The 15,377-nt window shown below is 39.4% G+C and overlaps 1 protein-coding gene and 1 pseudogene across 6 annotated transcripts in view; one reads left to right on the top strand and one right to left on the bottom strand.

Moving 5' to 3' along the window:
* Nucleotides 1-699: 699 nt before the first annotated feature.
* Nucleotides 700-15,377, top strand: part of PAN3 (poly(A) specific ribonuclease subunit PAN3) — a 135,254-nt gene continuing 120,576 nt past the window's right edge. For all 6 annotated transcript variants that reach the window (XR_010024041.1, XM_063102004.1, XM_063102001.1 and 3 more), the window contains exon 1: nucleotides 700-1,302. Coding sequence is in view for 5 of the 6 variants with exons in the window: in XM_063102004.1 (XP_062958074.1) it covers nucleotides 873-1,302 (430 nt within the window). In the remaining variant the exon portion in view is untranslated. The remainder of the gene's footprint in view (nucleotides 1,303-15,377) is intronic.
* On the bottom strand, nucleotides 8,573-8,700 carry LOC134382885 (small nucleolar RNA U109; annotated as a pseudogene).

The raw sequence follows: 15,377 nt of genomic DNA, 5'->3' as shown, positions 1-15,377 counted from the left end.
GTAATCAGTCATGTAGTTCTCATCACCTTCGAGGGGAAGGAAAAAGAGGAGCGGAGATGAAAAAAGGGAAGAGGAAGAGGAAATGTGGCAAACAGAATGGAACTATTCTTCAGAGAGCAAGGGCTCGGGCCGCGTTCCCAGGTGCGGACCCTTCAAATGGCCGGTTACGTTCTCTCAATTTTGCTTTTTCAGTTAAAAAATGACATCTAACTACATAAGTAAGAGAATACACGAAAAAGGAAGGCATCCGGTCTCGTGAGAACTTCAGCACACGGTCGGCGCCTGGGAATGCCACCGAAGACCGCCAGTCCAACCGCCACTGCTCGCGGATGCCCCCAGGGGCCCGACGCCCGGCCGGGCTTCCCCTAGCGCTCCCGCTACCCACAAGCCTCCGCGCCTCGGCGCGCACGCGCAGCGGCGACGGCCGTCTCAGGAAGAGGAAAATGGAATAAACAACTCGGAGGAACCAGAGCGCGAGAAAGCGAGTGGAGGCAGAATTTAAAAATAAACCGGCCCCTCCGCCCTCCACACCCGCTCGCCGCCGCCGCTCCCTCTTTCCCTGCCCGCGCCCTCGAAGTCCCTGTCTGGGCCCGCGCGCCCACCCCGTCGTCCCGCGCGGTCCCTTTAAGAAAAGAGAACGAGAGAGTGAGTGAGAGAATCCCAACTCTCCCCTCTACTCCCCTCCTTCCTACCCCCTCCTCCCTCCTCTCTCCCCTCCCCCCCCTCCCCGGGCGGCTCCGGCTCCCGCAGCGGGACAGACCCACCCGCCCAGGCTTTCATCCGGCACCGGCAGCGTCTTCCTTCCCTCCCCCGTCTATGGTGGCGGCGGCGGCTCCTCGGGCGGCGGCGGAAGACGAGGCTGCGGCGTTGCCATGAACAGTGGCGGCGGCCTCCCGCCCCCCTCGGCCGCCGCCTCCTCTTCCTCCTCCTCGTTGGCGGCGGCGGTGGCGGTGGTGGCCCCGCCGGGGATCGGAGGTGTCCCCGGCGGGGCGGCTGCGGGAGTGAAGCTAAAGTATTGCCGCTACTACGCCAAGGATAAGACTTGCTTCTACGGGGAGGAGTGTCAGTTCCTGCATGAGGATCCGGCCGCCGGGGCTGCCCCGGGCCTCGGCCTCCATAGCAACAGCGTCCCCCTGGCTCTTGCGGGCGCGCCGGTGGCCGGCTTTCCGCCCGGAGCTGTCCCGGGCGGGGGAGCTGGGCCGCCCCCGGGGCCCAAGAAGCCGGACCTGGGGGGCCCGGGGGCAGGAGCTGCAGCCGGCGGAGGAGGCAGCAGCGGCGGACTCGATGGACCACGGCTGGCAAGTAAGTGTGGTCCGGGCGGGAGGGCCGTCTCGGGGCTGCGGCGGAGGGGAGGCCTGGGGCCGGATGAGGCCAGGCTGCTGACGGGAACCGAGCCCGGCCCGTGGGCTCCCTGCCTCACCTCTCTAGGCGGCCTGAGAGGCCTACGCCAGGCCCGAGCCCTTCTTCCTTCTTCCTGCTTCCCCTCCCCACTGTCTTCGGCGAGCCCCGGAGCTAGGGGAGGCTGGGTTCCCGGGAATGTGGGTGGGTGGACTGGGGTGAGGTGAGTGGGGGCGGGGAGGAAGGGGGATGGGTTGTGGCGTGCGGAGTGTGAGAAGGGGGTGTCGTTTCCGGGGGTGTGGAAAGGGGCTGGGTTTGCAGGCACATGTGTTTTGCGTGCCCGTGTGGAGTGGTGTCTGCCGAGTGTTGAGGTTCCCTAGAGTGTGTGTTGGTAGGGGGCGGGAGGTGAGGGGCGGGCTGAAGGCTCCCTGGAGTAGGTTGAAAGAACGGAAAAAGTTTGTAGAAGGCTTGCGGGAGAAAGGTTTTCCAGGCCGGAAATGCTTTCTAAGGATTAGGAGGGAGCGGACCGCAGCTTTTATAGTGTGCTGAGGTTTAATCAGTGTTTACCGTAGGAATTTCACAAGGTTTGCATTTCAACATAATTTTTCTAAAAGATAGAAGAAGTCTGGTTGGTGTCATTGAGGATCCTGTGTTCTACAACTTTGTGTCAAGCAAGCTCTTCGCATTGTGCCTTGAATGCGTGTCGTGTGCAGCGTACATTTGTGTGCGACTGAGCACTTAGGTGCGGATACTTCGGCTGTTTATATTTTTTACTTTGTCATTTGTTAATCTCTTGAATTGCAACTTCTTAGTTTTTAATGAGTGGAGTTTACAATGATAAGTGTAAGTATAATCAATTTTACGAAATACTGCTTTTAAGAGTAGAGCAGATGCCTGATTTTCCTCTTTTACTGCTTACTGTGTCGAGCATTTTAAAACTAAATGGGAGTCCTACTTTCTTGGGAATTCTGAACAACTTTTAGATCTTAAAATAATTTAATAGGCAGTTTAACTTGTATATGAGAACATTTTTGTCTTTTTTTTAACACGGTAACTGACTTGATGTGAGGTTTTAGCACTTATTTGCTCTGTGAGGATTCTTTAATAAGTATCTTTTTGTGATTTTTTGTTTTGTTTTGTTTTTGAGATCGTATGTTTCTTTGATGCTAATGCAGATATATTTGGTGAGGCTGATATGCTAAGAAAATTAATTTGTAACTTCAGATGTTTTGTAAAATATGGTTACTTTGTTGGTGGAATTTTATCACTTTTGAGCAACTTTGCATTTTCAAGGTAAACTTCTGTTGTATGGATGAGTTGTGGCTCAATAGTTTAAGAGTAATGCTTGATTACTGAACAGAGGTTTTGTTACAGAAAGAGGCACTTTTAAAAATGCTGGCATTTGACTTGTATGTGATCTTTCTAGGATTTTGTAACACATAATAGGTAATAGAGTTGGGACATGAACGATATCACAGGATAGAAATAGGTGAAGATGGGAGGTGAAGGTAAGCACCAGAGGTGGAGGAAAAATTTTAGCAGTGGCTCATAGGTGGAACCATTCAATATCTTAGGAAAGGAAAATAATGGAGATACAGGGTCCTGAGAGAACAGGCAATTAATACTAAAAAGGTATTTTAAAATTAATACTGACTCATCTAACAGTTATGTGATTAAATAGCTGATTTATGTATTTGGATTCTGTGATGTTTGATTTAACTTGACTGGCTGGAGCCTTAAGACTCCTCTTTTCTCTTGGTAGGCCTCATGGTATTTCTCTGTAATACCTAGGTCGTGATCCTTATGGATGAAATAAAATTGCTTCATGTTAGTAATTGGCAGTAAAGTTGCTCAGGGAAGAGGATTGTGTTGGTGATTTAATGGCTGCTTTGAATTTTTACACTTGATTGTTTAATTTTTAGTCTACTTTCTACCTTTTGCTGTAATCTTATTCTGTACCTTTTGAGACAGGCTTGATCTGTTAATTAAATGCTTGAGGCAATTAAAATAGACAACACATTCTAAGAGGAGAAATTTAAATTTTGTTAGTTGCTGACCTGATCTTGTAGCATCACTAAGACAACTTTATTTTGTTTTTATTTTTTTCTTTGCTCTTTAAATGTAAGAATGTACAGTAGTTCTTAAACTGAGAGGTCTTAAGGTGATCTGCTCTGATAAGTTGGGTGTGCCTGCAGAACATTTTGTTTTGCCTCCATGGTATCTTGTATGTGCATGTATATGTGTTTTTAAACTTTTTATTGAAGTATAACTTACTTAGAGATAAGTGTACAAATCATAAGTTCTTGGAATTTTCACAAGAGAACATATACCATATAACCAGCACTCAGATCAAGAAATAAAAGAGCATAATCAGTACCCCCAGAAGTCCTGCTCTTGCCTCCAGCCAGTCACTGCCCTTTCCCAAAGGTAACTACTATACTGATTTCTTTTTTTTTTTTTTTTTTAAAGATGACCGGTAAGGGGATCTTAACCCTTGTCTTGGTGTTGTCAGCACCACACTCAGCCAGTGAGCGAACCAGTCATCCCTATATAGGATCCGAACCTGTGGCCTTGGTGTTATCAGCACCACACTCTCCCCAAGTGAGCCACAGGCCGGCCCACTACTATACTGATTTCTAACACTACAGACTGATTTTGTACTTTTTGAACTTTATAACAGTGGAATCATATACTATGTATTATTTTGTGAGTTTCTTTCTTTCAGCATGTGTTTGTGAAATCCATTGTTGTGGTACAGGAATAGTTTCTTTAATCTCATTTCTGTATAGTGTAACATCGTGTGAATATATCACATTTTATTTTATTATTTTACTGTTGGTAAACATTGGGATTATTTTTCATTTTTGTCTAATAAGAATTATCATATGTGTTTTTTGGTGAGCAAGTCTACCTACACATTTGATAAGCATGTCTACACATTTTTGTTGAATCACCTAGGAGTTAAATTGCATAATAGGGTGTACATATGTTTAGCTTTAGTAAATGTTGTCAAACAGTTTTCTGAAATGATTGTACCACGTTTATACTCCCTCCAGAAGTGTGTGAGAGTTTCATTTGGTCAACATTCTCCCCAAACCTTGGTATTAACCATTCATATTTATAATTGTAGGCATTTTGGTGACAAAAAGTTATGGTATAATTTTGTGTTCTTAATTTCTGGGTGTGAGTTTTAATTGAATAAGTTGACTACCACAAAAATCAAAAGATGTAATATACAAATACAAATTTCTGGCTTTTCTTGAAGGGCTCTTGATGGGGCAAGACTCACCATTTTGCTGTACTCTGTAACTGGGTGATGTTTATATTTTATTTAGGCATTTGAGTTTTTGACCCTTACTTTAGCACTTCCCATTTGCAAAATTGTTTTGTGTTTCAGATAGTGTTAAAACCTTGAGGGTATGTGCATGAGAAAATTTTATCCTAATTTTGCAAGCCTTAGAAAACTGAAGCACAGAGGCTTTTTCTTAGTACATATAGTTGCATTGATGTTTTAACCTTGTGAGGGAACCATACTTTTATTTGTTGCTTGCTTTATATAGTATATAACAAATTTTCTTACTCCAGCTCTTCTGTTGGCCTGTCAGTACGGCAGTAAGCATATTCTGACATTCACAATTGTTTTTTGGGGGGAGATAAGAATTTATTTTAAAAACATTTATTTTAAGTTTTTGACATTTCAGATTTCTATTGGACTTAGGATTTTCTAAGGCTCAAATGTGATTTGATTTGTGTTCAACTGAATTATTGACATTTTTAATGATGTGATTCTAGTATTTTGAACTACCTAGATTTTCAAAATGGCTTAATCTTCAAGGTGCTTGATTTTTAGCAGCTAAAATATTTATTATACCAGTATTTGTATTTTATGTACATTACTTTATTTGAAACCCAGTAGATTTGTTTATTTTGCCCAAATACACTTGTTTTCCAGTTCTACTAATTTAGTTACTAGTGAAGACTTTGGGATAAGACATATCTCAGATGGAATCCTGACTTCTTTATTTACTGGCTTTGTGACTGTGCTAAAGGTTAAATGTGTCCCTCAGAAGTTCATGTATTGGAAATTTGATCTACATTGTAACAGTGTTAAGAGGGTGTGAATCCTTTATGGTAATTGAAAGGTGGGCATTTAGATTGTTAGGACCCTGCCCTTGTGAATTGATCTATCCATTCATGGAGTAATGAGGGTGGTTCTGATGGCTTTATAAGGAGAGATAGTGAGAAAGTTAATTCACTCTTCCTTACCCCATTCTCACCATGAAATACCCTGCTTGGCAAGGGACTCTGGAATTCCTACCAAGAAGACCCTCACCAGGTCTGTTACCTGGGGTTTGGACTTCCCAGCCTCCAAACTATAAGAAATAAATTTTGTTTCTTTTTTATTACCCAGTTTTGAGTATTCCATTACAAGCAGCAGAAACAGACCAATATAGTGGCCTTGGGTAAATTTTTAACCTTTATGCCTCAGTGTTTCTCATCTTAAAAATGGAGATAATAATAGCCCCTATTTCAAAGTTGTTGTGAGAATTACATGGGACACTATCAGGCATTGCCTGGCACATAGTGAGGTTTCAGTTTTAATTGCTGTTGTTATTGAATATTAATTAATCCATAGTTAACCTCCAGATTTCCTTTCTTTCCCAAATATTTGAGAGCATTTGTTCAAGACCAGTAAAATAGCTACAGATTAATGAATTGGGGTTCTTTTTGCAGGATAAAATGTATGCTAAAACAAAAACAGGTTTTTCACACACATTACTTATCCCAAAGTTAATACATGAACTAGAAGTTATCCATGGCACTATTCTCCTCCATTTGTACAAACATGTTTCAATAATCTGTAGCTCTTTTACTGGTTTTGAACATACTCTGTCAAATATTTGGGAAAGAAGGGAAATGTAGAGATTAACTATGGATTAATTAATATTCAATATCAACTCACAGGAAAGTGAATACTGGGAATTTGACATTAGGGTAGCTGGTCTAGGTTTAAACTTTTTTGTTGGATAATACACAAAGTATATAACAAAGACTTTAGAATACTATTCATTTCACTCATTTAATATTGTACTTGCAATGTGGCAAGCTCTGATCTAGGTGATAGGAATATAACAGTGAACAAAACAAAATTCTGCCCTTATGGTGTTTATATTCTAGTGGATAACAAAAACATATGTATAAGATAACATTAGGTCTTGATAAGTTTTATGAGGAAAAATCAAAGAGTGATGTACTGCGTAAGAATAGGTAAGATTAGTTAACAAGTAAAATACTTCTTTCCATGAAAGTGCATTTGAAATGACCCACTAAGAGGATAAATAATTGCCAAAAGCAAACTAAAACATCTACCTGTTATATGCCTTTTTGTAGAATGTTTTTTCCTTTTTTAAGTTAACTTTCTATTTTGAGATAATTGTAGAATCACATGCTGTTGTAAAAAATAATACAGAGAGATCTCCTGTACTCATCACCCAGCTTCCCTCAATGGTAACATTTTTCCTAACTATAGTACGATATCACGACCAGTGTTGGGTTGCCACAGTCCATGTATCTTATTCACATTTCCCCAGTCTTATTCGCATGTGTGTTTGTGTCTGTGGTTTTGTATTTAGTTCTGTGGAGTTTTATCATGTGTAGGGTTTGTGCCCAGCAACACAGTCAAGACATAAAGTTTCTTCAGCCTCAAGTTGCCTTTTTATAATCTGCTTTCCCTGCCAGTTCTTGGCAACTACTAATTTATTCTCTGTTTCTATATTGTTGTCCCTTCAAGAATGTTTCATAAATAGAAATACATAGCATGTAACCCTTGGGATTAGCTTTTTTTCACTCAGCATAGTTCCCTTAAGATTTAGCCAAATTGTGTGTGTCCGGAGTTCATTTGCTCTTTTTGCTGAGATTCTCTTTTTTTTTCCCTCTCCACTTGGAAAATTTATATCCATCTTTATTTTGGAGTAGCTTTTTTTTTTTTGCTTATTTTCTATACATATCTATATTTTCTGTGTGTCGACAAAGCTATGTATGTATGTACGTACACTGTAAGTAAATGATATTTTTAAAATTTGCACTATAATTTTAAGGAGCATTTATTGACAGATTTGAATATTTGTTTTTCACTTACCTATTTTATGATTGGTTTTGTTCTTTTAATTTAGTTTTTAAGTGATAAAAGTCATACTTTTTCCAGGTAAAAATTTCCATTGGGACAGAAGTATATAAAACCAAAGTAAACTGATCTCCTCATCTTATTGCCTAGGATCATCATTATTAATAGTGTTTGTGTTTGAATGTGTGTGTGTGTGTTTAGGCCTTTTCTATACATGTATGATATAGACATATACCTAATAGATATATATTTACCCATATATATGATAAATGTTTACCTATATATGTTATTAGTTTGGGCTGCTATAACAAAATATTATAGACTGGGTAGCTTAAGTGACAGAAATTTATTTTCTCAGATTTCCATGGGATGTAATCTCACGATAAAACTTTAATGGATGAGAAGTTGCTTCTTAAGGATGAGAAAAGAAAGTGGTTTCTTGAAATGGGATCTACTTCTGGTGACTATGCTGTGAACATTGTTGCGATGACAGCAGAGGATTTAGAATTGTTCATAAACTTAGTTGATAAAGCAGTGGCAGGGTTTGAGAGGATTGACTCCAATTTTGAAAAAAGTTCTGTTGTGGGCAAAATGCTATCATGTAGGATTGCCTGCTGCAGAGAACTGTTTCATGAAAGGAAGAGTCAATCTATGTGTCAAACTCCACTGTTGCTTTATTTTAAGAAATTGCCACAGTCACCCCAGCCTTCCGCAACCACTACCCTGATCAGTTAGCAGCCACCAACATGGAGGCAAGATCCTCCACCAGCAAAAAGATTATGACTCACCGAAGGCTCAAGATGATTGTTAGCATTTTTTAGCAATAAAGTATTTTTAAATTAAGGTATATGCATTGAAGTACTCTGTAATGCTATTGCATATTTAATAGACTACAGTATAGTGTAGACATAACTTTTATATGCACTGGGAAGCCAAAAAATTCATTTGATTCACTTTATTGTGAAATTTGCTTTAGTGAGGTGGTCTGGAACCAAACCTGCAATATCACCAAGGTATTCCTGTATATGTTGAGCACACTAATCTTGGCCAAATTGTCATGTAATAGTCCTCTTCCCTAAAAAAAACTGTCTTTTTTCTTTTTTTTTTCTTTTATGTAAGAGAAGTATTCTAGCACTCAGCCTCTACTGTAAGGTTGGCAGCACTGTGAACTTCCTTTTTAATGTAGCATGTTATGGATATATTCTTGCTCCCAAAGAATGAGGAGCAAGGCTCTGCCTTTTTTGATGTCTCTCTTTTGGTATGTCTCTCTAGCTCTTTCTTTAAAAGTGAAGATATTGTTCCTATTTTTCTCATACTAGTTTTCAATTATATTTTTAAATTCTGAAACCCCAGCTTTAGATGAATAGGAACAAGATCTTGTTTTGGGAATTAAAAATGTAATATGTGCACAGGTTAAAAACTTAAATAGCATACAAGGGTACACCGTGAAAAATATTCTTCCTCCCTCCTTAGTTTCCTGATTCCTCTTTCCAAAAGACTGTCACTCTTTCTAGTTTATTTTGTATCTATTCAAAAATATTCTTTGCCTGTATTAGTGTTCATACGCTTATATTTCTCTGTCTCTAACGCATATTGACACATATATACACACATGTGAGTGTGCACATATTGAATTTTTTTCACCTAGTTGCTTATCTTGTAGTTTGTTTCACATTCACAAATAGAAATCTATGTTACTCTTTTTCATGGCTGTATAATATTCCAGTGTATATTTGTATTATGAGATAACTTTATAATGGGTATTTAAGTTTTTATGGTCTTACTATTATGAATGATGACACCAAGTTGTTATGTCTTAATGTATTATATATATTTATATATAAATTACACAAGTATACATATGTTAAGGAGCATACAGAATCTTCAGTAATCTGGTTCAAATTTGGTATACTTAAAAACAAAAACAAAAACAAAAAAACCCCAAAAACCTGTGTATTTTATATACCATTGACTGAAAATAACATATTTGAAATATTCCTCTGTATTTTATCAGTCCAAGCAAGAATTTTTTCCCCAGTGATTCACATATCTAGAGATAGTTATGTAAATTACATCTTTTGTAACTTTATGGATTAATATACTTGACCCTTGAACAACACAGGTTTGGAATGCACGGATCCACTTATGTGGATTTTCTTCAATAAATATATGTACAGTACTGTACATTTATTTTCTCTTCCTTATGATTTTCTTAAGAATACTTTTTTTCCTCTAGCTTTATTGTAAGAATATAGTATGTAATATGAGGAGTCTTCAAAAGTTCATGGAAAGATTTGTATTAACTTTTTGTTCTATTTTCCCATGAACTTTTTAAAGTACCCTTATACATATCACATACAAAATATGTGTTGGTTGACTGTTTATGTTATCAATAAGACATTTGGTTAACAGTAGGCTATTAGTAATTTGGGGGGGAGTCAAAAGTTATATTCCAATTTTCGACTGCATGACTGCAGGGGCATGGCAGGGGTTGGCCCTCCTAACCCTTGTGTTGTTCAAAGCTCAATGGTGTTTGTAAATAGTCTAGTAGTTGCTGGGAAATTTCATTTGTGTATGTAATAAAAGGATAGTGTTATTGATTATTTAATAGTTTTTCATTGTTAATCTACATTCTTGATATCTATATCTTAGGCTGTGTTCAGAAATATCAAATAGATCATGATAAACCTGGAAAAAGCTGGAAAGGACTTTATATATTATTTGGTTTAACTTCTTATATCTGTTCCTAAACTTAGTCTGTCTTAATATTGCTGTTCCTGAATTTTTTTTATTTTTTAATTTTTATTGAATCAAAATTGATTATACATATTTTTGGGGTTCAACATTGAGATATGTTGATGAAATCAACATTGCTAGCATATATATTGTTACAAATCATAATTATTCTTTTTTTTTTTTCTTTTTTTTTTTAAAGATGTCTGGTAAAGAAATCTTAACCCTTGACCTGGTGGTGTCAGCACCACACTCTCCCAAGTGAGCTAAGCGGCCCTCCCTATATAGGGATCTGAACCTGTGGCCTTGGTGTTGCCTACACCACACTCTCCCAAGTGAGCCATGGGCCAGCCCTCATAATTATTCTTTATGCCCCTTGTCCAATTTCTCCCCATCCCCCTCCCTGTTCTAGTTATCTTAGATTTCTTCTCTCCTTCTGAAAGAATAATGGTTACTCTGTTGATTTGTTGCCTAGATGATCTGTCCAATGCTGAGAGGTGTGATCAGGTCCCCTAATATTATCATAGAGCAGATGCTTCTGTCACTCTGAAATGGGCTTTGTGGAGAGAGACATCCTCTTCTTTATCTCTTCTGGTGACTCTCTTTGTGTCAGTGCAGTCCAGTGGCTAGTGGACTGAGTGGTGGCTGTGGTGGGCTACCCACATGGATTCGATGTTTTTGGCATGCTCCTTGGTGTTGTCCATGTGCCTGCTTGTGGGGCATGTCCATCCCCGGCTGTATGCCTCAGGTCCCTGGGTGGACCCTGAGGCATTGGAGCAGTGTGCCTGGTTGTGGGAGGGGGGTCTGGTCCCCTTCTCCATGCCTTGGGTCCCTGGGCAGCCCTGAGGTGCTGGTGCAGTGAGCCTGGTTGTGGGTGGGGGGTCCGGTCCCCTTCTCAATTCCTCCTGTCCCTGGCCGGCCCTAAGGCACTAGTGGTGTGCCTGGGCCGGAGCTAATTTTTTGTCCTTTGCTTACTTCTAACACGGGGAAATTCCTGTGGGAACCAGTACCTGAGCTGTGTTGTTGAGCTAAATGGCTGCTTTGCTGCTGTTTCCCTTGGGAAGGCTTTTTGTGCACCTCAGTGTTTAATGGTTGACTTTATAGGTACTTCCAGCTCTACAGAGACTCCATGCCTCTGGGTTGTGTAGAAACTCTGATCCGGGTCTTAGTTTTTTCATCAAACTGTACCCCATGCCATTCTGCATTCCCAACCAGTCTCCTCTGAGTGGTCCTGTGCTGATTGGGGGGTGGATTGGCTGTGCTTACTGTGTCCCAGTGTTCTTCTGGTGGGCCCATCTCCCCCACTGCCCGTGCTCCAAACATGTCCCATGGGACGGGCCCTGTGCCGGTCCCTTGCATTGACTCACCAGCCTCTGAATGGCTCCCTTTTTCAGCTGTTCTGGCTCCTTGCTCCTGTGTGAGTCCACGGGAACCCTAGTAGTGGTCTTGCTGTCTTGGTGGCCACCAAGGTCCTCTTCTCCCCTGCCGCCTCCAAGTAACTCCATCTGAAGGGCACAGCTGCAGCTTCTGCCAGCTCCTGCTCCATGTGCTCTCAGCAGTTCCAGCATTAAAACAGCCATGGCCCGAAACGCTCAGGGCAGTTTTTTCTTTCTCTCATTATGGTTTCTCCCACCTCCATGAACTCTGTAGGTCTCTCCTCCTCTTCCCCTGAGCTCTAGAGGTCCCAGCTTGGCTGATGTTACATTTTTATAGTTGTAAATTGGTTGATATGTGGGAGAGAGTGACGCTGGGGACTGTCTGTTCTGCCATCTTGACTGGAACCTCGCTATTCCTGAATTTGATTGTATACTTGATTGAAAGGATGAGATCGGGGTGAAGGACAGAATGAAATGGGCCCTTTTAAATTCTGCAAGTGCTCTTTTATGGTTCATAGACTCTATAGCAATTTTGGCTGTCTTTGAGGGAGAATCTCCCTGACAGAGTTGGGACCAGGTATCTTCTTTCTACTACGAAAGCTTGGAAAAAATTAACAAGACAGCTTTTAAAGAAAAATTTTAGCAAGATCCTTATATGTATTATAAGAAGATTTAATGTATACAGATAATATCTTTGAAAAACTTACATTATGGCAAACATTCAGTTTAGTATAATTGGATTAATAATAAATGGAGATTCATTCGTTTATTTAACAAATATTTGTTGACTGTTTACTCTGTGTTAGGTTCTGTTTTACGTTCTTAGGATACATTAGTGAACAAAATAGATAAAAGATCCTTTCCTTTGTGGACATTATATTTTAATGGGTAAGGCAGACAATATTTATAAACATAACCTCAGTAATTTAATAGTTTATTAAAAGATGACAAGTATTATTTTTTAAAAAGTAGAATACAGTAAGAAGAAATGGGAATGTAGGAGTAGGGTTGCTACAGAATTAAATAGGGAGATCAGGGTAAACCTCATTGAGGATGTGATTTGAATGTAGACTGGAAGAAGGATAGCCAAGCCAGTTATCAAGAGAAAGAGGATCTCAGGCAGATGACAACTAGAGCAGACTTCTAAGAGATGGAGAATGTCTGCCACATGAGAAGGCTGATAAGGCTGGTGTGGACTGAGTGAGGGAGAAGAGTTATGACGTTGGTTTTATTTTGAGTCCAAAGGAGTGATATGATCTGACTTAGGTTTAAAAAGGGTTCTCTGGTAAGGGAGGGCAGGAGAGAATTTAGGCATCTTTGCAGTGATCCAGTGAGAGATGTAGCAGTGGAAGTATTAAGAAACTAGTCAGATTCCAGATATATTTTACAAATAGAGCCAACATAATTTCAAACTGGATGTAGGGCGTGAGAGAGAGGAGCCAAGGGTTGGTTTCAAGGAAGTGGAAGGATGGGTGGAGTTGGCATCAGATGAGATAGGAAGGCTACAGACAGCAGATATGGGAGAGAAGGTCAGGAGTTTGGTTTGAACATGTTACTTTTGAGATATATGTTAGACATTGGAATGGAGATTTTGAGGAGGTAGATACAATGTGATATATATATATATAGTGTATATAGATATAGATATCATAAATATGAGTACTTGAGCGAGATTGGGACTAGAGATATAAACTTCAAGTTGTCAGTGTATACATGGCATTTACAGCCATGGAACTGGATGGGATAACTAAGGAATATGGCTTCTATAAGAACTTTGGAGACACAAATATCTATTGATAAATCAATAAGCTATTTTCTTTCTTCTAGGAGAGAGAATAGACAAGTAACATTTGGGTACTTCTTATGTGCCAGGCATGTTTTTATGTATATTATATACACACATGCACTGTATCCCATCACATTTAATATGACTCTTTCATGAGGTAGGTACTTTTTTCATTTGACAGTTAAAACCATCACTTAAAGAGTAAGTAATTTCTCAAGGTCACACGTTAAGTGGTAGAGAGTATTTATAATCAAGTTTGTTTTACTTCAAAGCCCATGCTCTTTCTAGAGTTTTGAGAGTAGAAAGTAAACCTTACTTGTTCTAATACAGCATATCTTCTTAGAATTAAGTCCTTATCTGATAGGACTTAATCTAGTCTTTGCTAGATTGCTCTAATTAGCCACTCTTGTTCAGTTAGGTCTGTATAAAGCTAAAGATAAATGCCCAATTAAAAAAAGTGACAGCCCTTCAAAAAACTTTGGCAATTTACAGCAGAAATACAAATAGCCAATAGGTAGGTACGTAAAAGTTGTTCAACTTCATTAACAGGTGAAGGAAAGCAAATTAAAACAGGCGTTCTTTTTTTTTTTTAACCTTTCAGGTGGAGTAAAAAGATTGCTGATACCTAGTGTTGGTGGGGGTATGAGGGAAAAAGGCACTCATACATTCTTGATAGGAGTGTATACTGGTATGACCTTTTTAGAGGTCAATAGTCATTAAAATTTTAAATGTCCACATCATTTGACACAATATTTGAGTTTTAGACTCATGCTTCAGAAGCAAGTTATATGTATAGTTTTTCATTGCAGCTGATCTCAGGTAGTGAAAAGTTGAAAACAGTGAAAATACCATTAACAGGAATGTCATCCTTACAGCAGGATACCATATAGTAGTTAGAACATGCTACAACCTTATGTACTGACAGGAAAAGGTGCTTGATATATTTTACTAAATAGGGGAGTGGATGCGAAGTTACAAACAGTATGTATAATATATTGTTTTAAGAGATATGTAAGAAAAGACCAAGAGAAATATACACCGAGTTGTTAATGTTACTTATTGTGGTGGCATTATGGTGGACTTTCATTTCTGTACTTTTGAATTCTTTTCTTTTTTTTTTTTTTTTTCCAAGTCTTTCATAATCAAAAGAAATCAGCAGTAAATGTGCATACGCCTGTGGACACTCATGCATGTGCACAGCCCTCATTCCCCCCTGAAAAAGACAAACCTAAACCCAACCCTCCAGTTGTTAGCTTACTACAGGATTTAGCAAAAGAATTGGAAATGTATGTGGTTTGCTAGTTAGTTTCAGCATTAGCCTTTCAGTTCTCAATAAACTACAAGTTTGAATGATCTTAAACTAATATTTTGTACAATCAGTAAGCTGGTTTTAGAAATACATTATTCTCTTTATTAAATTCTGAACCACTTTACTGAGGAAATAAGAACAGTGAAAATTTTTCAAAACATTTATTGCTTTATTGTCAGCTTTTGATTATGTAGAAAAAAGCAACTATCTTGGCATAGATCCCATACTAAAACTGTCTTTTGTTTGAAGACTTTTTTCGGTAGGTGTTCCAATTGGCAGTACTAAATAGCTACACCCAGAAGCCCAGTTTATTTGTTCATGGTCAAGTTTGTAGCATCTTGAAAGGCCTGTAGTATTGCAGTGCTCCTCAGAATCAGCTGTTTTACCAGAGTCTTGCTGCACTGCAGTTCTTTTCTGATCAAAGATACTAAGTAATAATATATATCTTTAAAAATTCCAGGTCAAAACAGTATAGTGTATATATTCCAGTGGAACACTAGGGTCTCATCTAGGTACTTGTTAAGTCGTTTGATCCATCTAAAATTTCTATTTCAGGATTTTTTTCTTTTTCCAGTCTTGCTGTAGGCATTGCTGTGGCTATCTTGATGCAGAGGTGTGACAGCTTCCATAAGGAAGATAGACTTTGCGATTTTTTAAAAAATAACTCTTCTCTGGAGTTCTGATATTTTATGCAGGTGACTCACTCTTTAG

The sequence above is a fragment of the Cynocephalus volans genome, chromosome 7 (genome assembly GCF_027409185.1).
Source record: "Cynocephalus volans isolate mCynVol1 chromosome 7, mCynVol1.pri, whole genome shotgun sequence".
Taxonomy (NCBI): Eukaryota; Metazoa; Chordata; class Mammalia; order Dermoptera; family Cynocephalidae; genus Cynocephalus; species Cynocephalus volans.
The sequence above is the reverse complement of the archived record's forward strand: the minus strand, read 5'-3'. Positions and strand labels throughout refer to the sequence as shown.